Below are 13,704 nucleotides of genomic sequence, written 5' to 3' on the forward strand. Positions count from 1 at the left end.
ATATATATATATATATATATATATATATATATATATATATATATATATATATTGTAAAGTTAATGTGCCGACCTAGAATTATTTTGTGAAAATAGCACGGTCTAGCCAATTTTCGGACTGGTCATTCAAAAATAGCCAGCGTTTACCAAGTCAATGAAAAATAGCCACTATTTTGCTGCAACAGAGAGCGGTCCAGCATAATATACTGGAGTTTGGTGCACCTGTGTATGAACTTCCAGCATATTATGCTGGAACTCCAACACACGGAAAGTTCCAGCATAATATACTGGAGATTCGAGCACTTGTGTATGAACTTCCAGCATATTATACTGGACCGGTATACTTGCTGGAACTCCAGTATATTATGGTGGAGTTCTAGTGTACTTATGCTGGAACTCCATCATATTATGCTGGAGTTCCAGCATACCTATGCTGGAACTCCAGTATAATATGCTAGAATTCAAGTATGCTTATGCTGGAACTCCAGCATAATATACTGGCGTATTTTTCGGGTTTTGAATAGTGTTTTCGCTCAGATTTATCTTTACATGAAAAGTGACTAAATTTCGATTACTTTTGAAACTGGGCTATTTTTAAACGACCACTTGTAAAACTGACTATTTTTGAATTTCTCCCAATTATTTTTCAATTGTAGTTATTGTTTGATCCAAAAATTGGTTTTGAGATTAAACAATTAAATTTAGATTTTTTTCAAAGGCCGCTAGCAGTTGATTTATTTTGATACACTGGTAGATAATGAATAAAGATAAATCGAAGATAGCAAAATAGATTAAAAAGAAATAATGTGACTGGAAAACTCTTCTTTATTTTCAATTCCAAGCAATCTCTACTCACGAATATGGTTGAATTACAAAGCTTAGTCAAAGAAAGGCTAGCACAATATGGTATTTTTATTACAGAGAGAGTTTTTATGTGTGTATTCAATAATCCTTCTTTTGAGCGTTGGAGCGGCTTTTATAGCGGTGAGAAGAGAACTGCCTTTCCGAGTTTCGAGACATCATGCCAGTGGATAAGGTAGTGTAGGGCTGTTCAAAAAAATGAACTGAAATCGTTAACTGAACCGAACCGATGGCTTATTGGTTTATTGATATCGGATTATCGGGGTAATGGATGGTGAACGGATTGAGATTTTATAATTAACGGCTTAACGGTTTAGGAGCGGATTACTCAATTTTCTTATCGGATAAACCGTTAAAACCGTTAAATTTTTTTATATTTACACTTTTACCCTTATATATATAAAGTACTATTAAAACTCTAAATGGCTAGATCCCAATTTCTAATTCTTAATTGAGTCTGCAGCCAGAGAGTGAGAACTGAGAATTCGACCAGTCATCACTATTCACTCATCTCTCCTAAGTCCTAAATCCCTAATCAAAGTTTCTCTCATTCTGAATCTGCTCGTGCTCATCACTTGTTAATCGTCAGACTGGTCTCTCTCTTGAAGGCTGAAGCTTTTGGGCTTGGCTCTTCTCTCAACCAGAGCTTAGAAAAGCAGAATTCATCAACTTCAGGTAAGGTTTTTCTGAGTCCCTTTGCCATGATAGTTATGCGGTCGCTTAAGATATCAGCTTCTTCTATTGAATGGATTGTCAAGATAATGGCACGCCCTCTTTTTGCATCGTGTTATCGGATCCATACAGTAGTCTATAAAGGTATCAGGAAAAGAAAATGTTGAGCAGAAATTATTTTTAGCATAAAAGTAAGAATTCTAATTACCACTACCTACCAGTTCATCCAAAATAACCAACTTTGGATCTCCAATAAGGGCCATAGCAACACTAAGTCGTCGTTTCGTTCCTCCACTGTAACTACAAGATCTCATTTTAGCTGCTACCTTTGTGATTTTGACTTGGCTAATAGTTTCTCTACAACATATTTTTGATATTCTATTTGGTTTAGCCGATAAATCGCCCGTTAACCGCCCGATAATCGTTAATCTGATACCAATCCACCTGTTGTCTTATTGGATGGCTAGCGGATTACTACATTTATAATCCGATAACTGATAAGCCGAAACGTTAAGCGCAATTATCCGTCTGATCCGCCCAATAAGCACCCCTAAGGTAGTGGGTAGTGGGATCCTCGATATCGGCTTTTATTTCGGCGCAACGTAGATATCCATGATCTATGGATAAGGTTGATTGAGTCTCAGAACTTATTCAACCACCTCTGACCCTTTTATGACCATAACCTCAAAATCTACCAAATTCAACAATGGTCCTGTCACTTGATTTCTAGGCCTTAATTGCCACACGGGATTTTTCGGTCAAGCGGCGTGGAGAGGGTAAATTTTACCCATACAGTCAGTCCCCCAACTTGTCGGGCGATTTGATGACGAATGCTCGATAAGTGGTAGCCTTATATTCTTGGTAAGAGTCAATTTTGCAGAGAATTCTTTCTTTGCAGGAAAGAGTTTCATCGAAATTAAATCTTCAGGATTGACGTGACTCATGCAGTCTGCAATTAATACTCAAGAATACGTGGTCATTTTTTGTTGGACTCCTCACCTGTTACGTTTCCAGGCAATGATGACTACTTATGATAGGGAACCTTTCCGAATTTTGGCGGCTATAGAAGGAGAATTTTCTCGCCTATATATATTTGGTTGTGGGCCTTCCCATTAACTCAAAGTCCCTTTGCTGATCTCATTCTCTGATTTTCATGTTTCTCTTATTTTCCAATCAATTCTTCCTTCTTCTATCCCCTTGCAACTCACATAGTTCCCCATGGCTTCAACTTCTTTTCAATAGACGACCAGCCTTCTACACCTTTAGCCAGTGGTGCTTCTTCACCTCCGTTAGGAATCGTCCCATCTTCTGCATTTATCACTTATGCGGGGGCTTCACTCACTGGTCCTTCTATTAAAAAGCTCCCAAATCTCAGAAAGGCAAAAAAGGGAAGCAGACCTCTGGGCCTGCGGTCTAGGAGGTTCTTCCAAAAAGTTGGGATTACAAGGGAGTGATTGAAGCGTGGAGCAAGGCGGTAGGACAATGTTGGGGTTCACATGTTGATAACATAGATTCCCTTGTCCGGAGAAACATGTACTCCAGATCCTTCGTGATTGTTGATGGGTGATCGTGTCTACATTCACGTTCCTCGGGCGATCGAAAGGATTTTCGGTCACAAATCGGGTTCCTCCTTTGTCTATACTTATCTGTTCACCCTTGGGTTTGAACCCTCGATATATCGTGTGATATTTTACTTTTGTCTCTACTTCAACGTGTGCTTAGGCAAAGTTGGGCCGAATGTATGGAGGCTTGTAGCGTGCTTTCATTTCTTAGTAAGTGTAGCAGATATTCCGTTCTCTCTCTCTCTCTCTCTCTCTCTCTCTCTCTCTCTCTCTCTCTCTCTCTCGCGCGCGCGCGCTCTAGTAGTATGTGTATAGTTTCTTTTTTATGCTTTTTGCAATCTATCCAAATTGTGCTAGTTATTTTTTTAGTCAGGTATGATGTGCATTATTTATTTAGTAGACAGACTCCCAATTGACTTATACACATGGCAATCTTTAACTGATTATAGTTCCTATATAACTGCTCACGCGCATGTGCCATTTGCCTACTCTCTTGACATTTGATCTTTAAATTTTAAGGCTCTTGATGCTGAAGGAACGGATATGGAAATTGATTTGTCCAATCTTGGAACTGTCAACACAATGTTTGCAGCATTGTTTAGGTAATCATCATACCAAACTTATCATTCTAGTAGATTTTTCTTGGTTTTTGAATTCCTTATCTATCTGATAGCAAGTTGGGTGTTCCCATCAAAACGACTGTCTCTGCTAATGTTCTTGAAGAAGCTTTGAATGGAACTGTCACAATTCGTCCTCTTCCAATTGGGACATCACTTAGCGGAAAGGTAGCATTTGATTTCCTTTTTCAATTAGCAGGACAATATTTCAGCTGTATCGATGTTTTTAGTTTGGTTTTACTGCAGGTTGAAAAGCAAAGTGCCCATTTTTTTGGTGTAACGATTAGCAGTGAACAAGCGGAGGCAGGGCTTGTAGTTAGAGTTACTTCAGCAGCTCAAAGCAAATTTAAGGTACACTTCCAGATCTGTAGAATATTAATGGTAGCTATTCTTGCATGTACTTTGTAAGCAGTGTATGTATATCTTCATGTTTTTGTCTTTTCTTCTTTGCCATGGGTTGAGATATTAAAACTGAATTTTATGTATATTTCAGCTGCTCTATTTTGAACAAGATGCAAATGGGGGTTATGGCCTGGCTTTGCAGGTACTGCATTTTACAGTTATCAGTTTCCATTGCGAGTTCGAGATACTTTTCATTGATGCTGAGTTCTGAGTGATTTGAAGTTTGTAGTTACAGATTCATCAGGCTGCTAATGTGTAACATCTTCCTTCATCATTTGTTCTCTTGGAACAGCGATCCGAAATATCTGAAATTTTTGCATTTAGGCACCACAATCCCGTCTCACCTCAACTTCACTCTTCTTATGCTGACTACAGTTGCAGTTCATATATTCAGTTTTACTTCTAGTTATCTTAAAACTCTTACTTTAACCATTGATGGTTTTGGTCAATTAGCACAATTCGTCGGCAAATAGCATGCACCATGGGACTTCATCTTGTATTGTGTTTGTTAGCTCATTCATAACTAGGGTAAACAAGTATAGGCTCAATGCCGATCCCTGGTGTAAATTCACGGTTATCAGATCCTCCTGTATATCTCCTACTAGTGTTCTCGCACTCTGTTCGTTGGCTCCTTTATACATGTCCTTTATGACATATATATATATTTAATATGAACTCCAGACTCCTTTCTTTGATCAGCATAATCGTAATGATTAAGTGCATCTCCGCATTTACCGATGAAATAAAATGTTTTAACTAACATGTTGTGATGCACCTTTCATATCTTTTGCTAATGCTAACAAAAAATGTTGCTTATGAAATTTGTCAGAAGTAGAAAATTTGTTAGTCAATTCTAATTTTCAGAAAAATATTTTGCTAGCTGATTCTAAATTCTTTTACTGTGTCCTAGAAATGGAAATAGTAACTTTTTTATTTTCCTGTAAGTGGTGATTGGGTTGAATTTCCACTTGATTTTCTGTTAGCTAAGCTTTTAAGGCATATGCCTCATGACTTATATGCGGTCATAGGAAGTTATAGTCAGGGGTTAGCTGTAATAGATGAGGCTGTATCCTCTTAAGATCTCAGTAAACTGAAGTTTATAATTGACAGTATCAATCGACTGCTTTGGAAAACTAGACCTCATTCCAAGGTATAACAACTAGACCTCATTCTAAGGTGTAATTTTGAAATTTTCTGATTTTGAAGCTCTTCATGGTCTGCAATCTGCATAAGCTGTGAGGCTGCTATATACATTAAGTATAACTCACTTATACAGAGCAGATATTGGACCTGTAATCCCTTATCTTAGATATATAAGCTCAACATGCTCAGTAATTACCTCTAATTTGCCTGCACATCGGCTTTGCGTTTTTCACAGTTATCTTTGGAGTAATTCTTCTCAATTTTAAGGTCTAAGCATGCCTCAAACTTCTGTGATTTGTGAGATAGTCTACTGTACTTTAGATGGACATGTCGTGCATGCCTTGTGTATTCTAACCAAGCAATTGACTGATCAAATCTGATGAATTGTCACGGTATGCAGGAAGATAGTGAGAAAACGGGTAAAGTGACGTCAGCAGGAATGTATTTCTTGCACTTTCAGGTGTATAGAATGGATTCAACTGTAAATGCGGTATGTGAATATCACCCTGTTGGTCAAATTCATTATGCAGTGTTGTCGTCAGAGCCAATAAATAATTTGAAATATTGTAGTTAGCGATGGCTAAGGACCCTGAAGCTGCTTTCTTTAAGAAGCTGGAGGGACTTCAACCTTGTGAGGTCTCAGAACTTAAAGCTGGCACTCACATATTCGCTGTTTATGGTTGGAGCTACTTATTCTGTTGAATACTTTTGTTTTTTCTGCTGTGAGAAACACTATCAAATAACAATTGATTTTCCGATGCCAAATTCCTTAAGGCTGACTTTTGGTCTGATCTCTCTGCAGGAGATAATTTCTTCAAGCCTGCTACTTATACAATTGAGGCTCTCTGTGCCAAGTCATATGAGGATACTACTCTGAAGCTCAAGGATATTGAGGCTCATATTTTGAGGAAACGAAATGAGCTTCGGCAGTTTGAAGTAGAATATAGAAAGGTTGTCAATCTACTTCTAGACAATATTTGTTGTTGGACATTGATTCTTCCATATATCCTTATTGCTCTACTTTCCATGTTAATGTTCAAAGGCACTGGCACATTTCCAGGAAGTGACCAACAGATACAGCCAAGAGAAGCAGTCTGTAAGTTTTCTGTTGAAAAGTCTCTTGGTTTAGTTATTATATGGAAAGGGGTCATATTTACCCCTGTACTATTGAAAATTAGTCATATCTACCATCCATTTCACTTTTTGAATTTTTAAAGGCCTACCGTTATACTTATGTTTATATTTGCCCCCCATCCATTAAGTGACCAGTCCTAACTTTAAAAATGGAGTGCCTAGGATCAATTTTAAAGGACCAAGTTCATTTTATACAACCCCAACCCCAAGTAGAAGACATAACCCGACCCTTCGAAACCAATTTACCCACTTAGTCAAAGGAACAAATGAAAAAGCTTAGAAGAATTTCTGGGATTTTACGTTATCCTTCCTATTTTCATGATTTTTTTTTTGGTCGAATTAGACACAGCCATTGAAGTAATTTCCTATTTGACTACTCTTGGAATATCTGAAGAAGCCAGAAGAGAAGAAGGCCAATAATAATGAGGAACTAAACACCAGATATAGATTTTCTTCTATTTAGAGATTGGATAGTTACTATAAACGCATATTCAGACTACTTTAGCATGCTAGAAGGAGTTCTGAAACAAAAGAAAGAGCAGCTTTCTGAATCAGCGAAGGCATTCTTAACTGGCTTGAAAGTAACAAGTAAATTTGTACCACCAGCTCAAACTAGCTTAGACATTCTTTTTTAACTAGCTTTGATATTGGTTGCTGATGTAGTGAATGAAGCAAACTGGAAATACTAGCATCAAATCCCCTCTCCTGCATCCCCATCACAGCTTCTTCAGTTATCTGAACTGCTTTTTCAGTTGGGACTGGCTTTGGACCAAACTTAAATTAAAATTTGGACAATGTTGAGGGTTCTTTGCTTACCTCCTTCCATCATTGATACTCGCAGTCCATTGGTGTTGGATGTGATAAAGCTTAGAGTTATATCGACCTTGGTATGATGTGGGTTGTTGGTTTGGAATTCGGAGTAGAGTATGAGAGGAAAGATATGTCACCAACTAATTTCTCTAAATTGTCAAAATGGAAGGAGTAAATAAAAAGCTACAGCATTAAGGGGAATCGGTGGGTCGGGTTATGTTTTATTTGGGGTTGGGTTTTTATAAAATGAACCGGGTCCTGTAAAATTGATTCTAGACACTCCACGTGTCTTTTTTAAAGTTGGGACTGGTCACTTAACGGATGGGGGGCAAATACAAAAATAAGTATAACAGTAGGCCCTTAAATACTCAGAAAGTGAAACGTAGGGTAGATATGATTTATTTTCAATAATACAGCGGTAAATATGACCCTTCTCCGATTATTATATTACGTAAATGTCCTCGTATTGAGATGGTATGTCCAAATTCTTTGCAACACAAGTCGCTTGTCTTTCATTTAGTGTTTTGGGAAGTGTTACAACAATATATTTTCCCTGATTTTGCTATCATTAATGCATCTCTTGTTTGTTTAGAACTTTAGATGCTACTTCACTTTGTTCCTTGTATTATCTGATAGTTCCTGCATGCTGATTAAGTACCACCATTTGTAAAGGTCGATGAGATGCTGAAACAAAGAGACAGCATCCACTCTTCGTTCACAGTTGCAAGGTCCGTTGCTAATTTAAGTGGCAGTGGGAGTGGGCATTTCAGTAACGGAAGTAGCAGTAAGGTCCTTGGTGAAGATTATAAAGCCGATAGTCCAGGGGAAGATGGCAGTTCAGATTCCAAGGACAAGTCATCAAAGAAAAGATGGTTCAACCTTAACCTCAAAGGGTCTGATAAAAAGAACTGAAACGTTGGATGGTTATTTATGTTCTCTACCTACTTCCTGCGGAGTTTCGAGTTCTAGAATTGCTGTCAAGGCCACAAGTGCAGGTATAGTGCTACTGGAAGAAGTCTCCTCATATATTCTTTGCTCTATTTATTGGTCGGTCTTGTGCTTCGCCAAGTGCTTTATCTCTCTGATGCATGTTTGGTTTGAAATATAGGTTCTATTTGTAATTGTATGCATGATTCTTGTGATGTACCATAATCTCAACTAGGCTGATCTTCACTTGTCAATCCATACAGATTATAGATTCAGAGGTATTGTAATTTCCGCCAGCGAACACGTTCTATTTTTCTTTTCTATTTTGTCACTGTGAAATTGTAATGTTTCAGTGGTGGGTATATCTCATTCTTACAGAAAATTTGAATGTTATGGAATTGGATGTTGTGATTCCCCAGTTCTTGTAAACTTACCTTTTCTCAAACGTATGCAAGTTCTATTTCATCTGTCATTTTCTTTCTAGAAATCTGTCTTGAATTTATTTACTTCAGCAGCTGATTACCTGTGGAAAGCACAATACCATCAACATATACAGCTCAAATAACTATTGAATCCCTTGTTTTCATAAGAAAAATAGTTGAATAGTCATCGGGACAATGCATGTAACCCATTGGTTATATAGCTGTAGAAAATAGTTATCTAAACCTTTTCCTAAAATTACCATGTAAAAAGACATTATTTATATTTAACTGATATAATTCTAGCTTTATTTTCACTTGAAGTTTAAACATAAGTTATGCAGAGATTAATACTAGAAATCAAATGCGCTTATTGATTATGGTATAACAGAAATGTATTATTCCATGTAATAGAATATGAGATAAGAATGTGTATTAACAATACATAGATAGAGTATCTAAAGACAAAAAATATCCTTAATTTAGGCAACTTGTATATTATAATTCATGTATTATTTTTTATCGCATAACATTTCATGCATGATCATTTATGAAATAATAACCCCTGCAATAATATCACTGAATAAACAATTTAGGCATTATAATTTCTGCATAACTGGACTGTAAACCAAACAAATTCCAAATGTTTAAGAGAGAACTATCCAAATTGTCAGTCCATAAACAATTTCAACCAAAACTAGTCCAAAATAAAATCTACAAAATAAAGCCCAAATGTCATTTTGTAATACAAAATACACTATTGAGCTTCTTTTAAAAAGTATTTAAGAAAATGGTATGATTTGTTATTTATTCCATATATAGCACATTCTTTTACAATATTAGCAGAGTGTAAAAAATTATGTACACAATTAATGAGCAACACAGATTATGGCATCACCTCTATTCTTATTTATCTTTTTATGTTCTCTCTCCTCCTATTTTTCATTCTAAATTTTATAGTTGCTTAATTTAGCAATCAAATCTCTCTGTCTTTTTATATTCTAATTTTTTAAAATCTAGCATTCAAATATTCTCCGAATATTTTCAGTACTCTGAATAGTATATGAATAGTATAAATAAAATATGTCATATATATTATTTATACATATATTATACCTAATATATACATATATTAAATACCACCATTATACCACTTGTATATATATTATATACATATATCTGTATACTATTACAATACCATGTATATTCTTATTCTATGTATATATTTAATTATCTACTACTATTAGATTAAAACACAATATGAAGTATTCACTATACTCTTTATATTAATACACAAAAAATACCATTGTAATTTATAAACTATTTAATACCATCATTATACTGCGTAAAAAGTTATGTTGACATACAATTAAAAATAAAACTTTATACCAATGATATATATATATATATATATATATATATATATATATATATATATATACACACACACGCACACACACACACATAGGGGTGTGCATTCGAATCGGTTTATCGATAAATCAAATCGATTATTTGTTATCGGTTTACCGATTTATCGATTTCGATTTCGATTTCGAAATTTTCCTTATCGAGTTATCGATTTCGATTTCGATTTTGTCCTCTTCGGTTATTGGTTTATCGATAAACCGATAAGAAATACTAAAAAAAAGAATTTTTTTTAAAATTTTTTTTTTAACCCTTATTCTATAATACCCTTTCCTTTACCCTAAGTCCCTAACCCTATTATTTCATCTACCACATTTAAGGAATGATCATATTTAAATTTCAAGGGAATGAAGTTCAAATTAATGGAAAATAGAATTAGCCGTGATGATGTATTTTTTTTTTATACCGTTGGAGTGTTGGTGACATACATTTGATCCCTTACTTTAGTTTCGTTGCATGTGCTTGTTGACATAATTTTTATGTTATAAATGGTGTTTGTCTTATTTTAGCTTCTTTTGGTCCATATTAGTTAGGCGTGTTTATAGCGATATACTTTCCGTGGAATCCCGCAAATTTTCTTATTGGTGTAATCGATAACCGAATCGATAAGCCTTAAAAATCGATAAATCGAAATCGAAAAAATCGAAACCTTATTGAAACGATAACGATAAGCATATGTACAAAATGCTATGCCTTGATAGCAACAAAGCCAACTAGCAGAGCCGATTCGGGGATCGGTGGGATGCCGTAGCTTTAAGAGATAGGGGCGGAGGCAATCGGAAAGGCTTTTTAGGAACGAGGCCCCCTCCCTCCTATGTTGTAAAAGGGAAGTGCAGATCTTTATCTTTCTGCGACACTCTTCCAACTTGATGCCGCCCCTGATAAATCGATAATCGATAAGTAATTATCGATAAGAATCAAAATCGAATCGATAAATCGAATTCACACCCCTATATACACATGCTAATGTACAATTCGACATTGACATGCATGGACGTGTTAATTTGCAACAAGTAAGACACATAAAAAATTTCGAAAAAGAAGTGTAAGATATGTTTTCCAAAATGAAACATAGTGCTTTAATATCATATATGCACGTAGCAATAGAAAGCGCATAGCTAATTACTAATGCGTAATTCAAGAGTTCTCTTCATTAGTGTTCGGCGCTAATTTAGGAAGTTGTGTCCATTAAAAGAGAAGAATTATAACCGTTTTTGGACTCTTTTAAGGAATTGAATGCTCTACATTTTTTTGGAACGTGATTCTTGGTCCATATAATTTTTATCTTCCTGCTAAGAATATATTTATTTAGCTGCCTCTTTTGTAAAATACCTACTGGTGCTAGGTATTTGAAATTTTTTATTATTTATTGCCTACTTATGTTTTTTTCTCTTTATTTTGCTAAAACACAAAGATAGTCCAACTTTTTGAGTCTTCAATAATATTACAATATTCTAATTCCTTTAAGTTCAAAATTCAGAGAATCAAGCACCTTAACTCGATATAGAAATCATTATTAATATTAGTTTGTTGGATTGGATCGAAGGATTAAACTAAAAACGCCATAGACAGCTATTGAAATTTGCTTAAGCTTGAATTCAAAAATTGAGGTTTTCGAAATTGGAATTTATTTCGAGTGGGTGTTGTTGGAATAGATTGGGTACATCTTAAAGAGTGTGAATCTCAATTTTGCGACGATTTGGTGGAGATTTAGGTGTTTGAATTGAAATTTGAGCTAAATTTAAAGTACACAAGATGAACATGGACGAAGATCTATGTGCATCACACTATGTATCACATATGTATCAAATGTGTATCACATATATATCCATATATACCGGTTGTGAGATACGTGCGTGATGCATGTGTCGCAAAAGAATTTTTTAAACTCAATTTTAACTATGAATTTTGATACCAAACCAGTCCAACTCACCTCCAGTCTTGCTCAAATTTTGTATATTGCCTCAACTGTATGTTTTCACCGAAGTCCAGCCATATTCATTGAAGAAAAAAAAATCCATTTTCGCCTAATTTTAGTTATTATAGTTTATTATTGATAATGAATTTTAACTCCAAACTATTCACCTTCAAACTTCGTCAAATTTTGTATATTGTCTCATGTATGTGTTTTCAATGATTCGCAATAATACCCATTGAATTTTTTTTTGGCCTATATTTTTTAAATGTTGTATATCATTGGTAACCTAATGCTTCCCTCTTCCTCTTCTTGCCCTTCCTGAGCCGAGGGACTATTGGAAACAGCCTCTCTACCTGCATTAGGTAGGGGTAAGGTCTGCGTACAGATTACCCCTCCCCAATCCCCACATGTTGGGATAAAACTGGGTTTGTTGTTGTTTGTTTTGTTGTTTGGTAGCATGACTAAAACGCTAGTTATTGGAAAATAGTGTCTTTTTTTGGTACATTCCCGTAAGATGCCCAATGTTGGGCAAAGATCGTTTTTAGCCCACAGCCGAAATTATTTATATTCGGTAGCTTAGATATATAAAATTTGTATGTATATATATATATATATATATATATTCTCCCTAAGAAATTATCCAATTTCAATTAAGATTTTTTAAAACAAACCAACTAACAACCTCGTTAAGCACCAGTACAAAAAAAAAAAAAAGAAGAAGAAGAAACGACATATCTCCACAGCCATAAAAAACAATGTGGAAAAGATTAAATCAAAAGAATTAAAAAAAAAAAAAAAAACCTCAACTCAACCGCCCCCCTACCCCCCCCCCTAAAAAAAAAAAAAAAAAAAAAAAAAATAGAAGAGAAACAGAACGATTTCTCGATATCCAGTAGTACCCGTTTTGAGGCCGACTAACTGCTTTCATTAGTTATCGACCATTGCATTGAACTGCTCCAAGAGTGATTCTTGCCTTTGTAATCTCATTTCTTCATAAAACCTTTGAATAAACTTCTCAGCTCTCTCATCAATGAAATCATCTCCCTCACTAAATTCTGAAAATTCTCTAGCTACTACTGCATCTTCCATTGAAGCTAATCCTTCCAACTCCAACACTGGGTACCTCATTTTTTCTTCTCCTTGACCATTCATCAACCCCAAACATTTCGAAATGTAAAAAACAGAGCAGAAATCTCTGTAGCTTCTCTGTTTTTTAAGTGACTTTTTCCTATGGTACTGAAGCAAAGGTGTGTTTGAAGGAGAAAATTGGTATTCTTGAACATACCCATAATTGTAATGCTTGAGTAGGCTAAATTTCTTCATTTTTCTTGCTCTTTTCAATGAAACTAGCCTTGGAATAATGGGGTTCTTCATTTTTGCTAAGAAAATTGAAGTGTTTAATAAACTGGAAAGTTTTTGGAAAATAGGCGACCTTTTCTTGGGCATTTTTGACCCTATTTTTTTGAAAACTGAAAATGTAAGAGCAGAGCTGAAAGTTCACTCTATAACAAGTGACTTTCTGAGTTTGAGGAATGTTTTACTTTGGACTTTAATTGTAGGGTTTCTTGGGTATTGTGTTGAGGCATTTTATTGGTTTAAAAAGGGTGTTTTTTTTTTTTTTTTATCAAGAATCTGAAAATGGGGAAAGCTAGGCTGGAAAAAGATTTGTGGTCGGTGTTAATTTGGATTTTTTTATTATATGAAGTAGCCGTTAAAGCGCGGCTTCTATGTGATTTTCAAATCTGGAGCAGAGAAAAAAATGTACTATATAAAATTGAAAGAAATTTCGATTCCTTTGCTCTGGTATATTATAAC

The 13,704-nt window shown here is 35.2% G+C and overlaps 2 protein-coding genes across 2 annotated transcripts; one reads left to right on the forward strand and one right to left on the reverse strand.

The window, feature by feature from the left end:
- Positions 1-3,587: 3,587 nt before the first annotated feature.
- On the forward strand, positions 3,588-8,599 carry LOC109219548 (chaperone protein dnaJ 15-like). Its single transcript, XM_019384004.1, has 9 exons — positions 3,588-3,696; positions 3,768-3,879; positions 3,958-4,062; positions 4,205-4,255; positions 5,657-5,746; positions 5,827-5,935; positions 6,059-6,207; positions 6,299-6,352; positions 7,873-8,599. The coding sequence occupies exons 1-9, from the start codon at positions 3,638-3,640 to the stop codon at positions 8,110-8,112; spliced, it is 969 nt and encodes a 322-aa protein (XP_019239549.1). The 5' UTR covers positions 3,588-3,637; the 3' UTR covers positions 8,113-8,599.
- Positions 8,600-12,768: 4,169 nt separating this feature from the next.
- On the reverse strand, positions 12,769-13,454 carry LOC109219546. The gene has a single exon (XM_019384002.1). It carries the CDS (start codon positions 13,333-13,335, stop codon positions 12,817-12,819), a length of 519 nt encoding a protein of 172 aa, XP_019239547.1. The 5' UTR covers positions 13,336-13,454; the 3' UTR covers positions 12,769-12,816.
- Positions 13,455-13,704: the final 250 nt, after the last annotated feature.

The sequence above is a fragment of the Nicotiana attenuata genome, unplaced genomic scaffold (genome assembly GCF_001879085.1).
Source record: "Nicotiana attenuata strain UT unplaced genomic scaffold, NIATTr2, whole genome shotgun sequence".
Taxonomy (NCBI): domain Eukaryota; kingdom Viridiplantae; phylum Streptophyta; class Magnoliopsida; order Solanales; family Solanaceae; genus Nicotiana; species Nicotiana attenuata.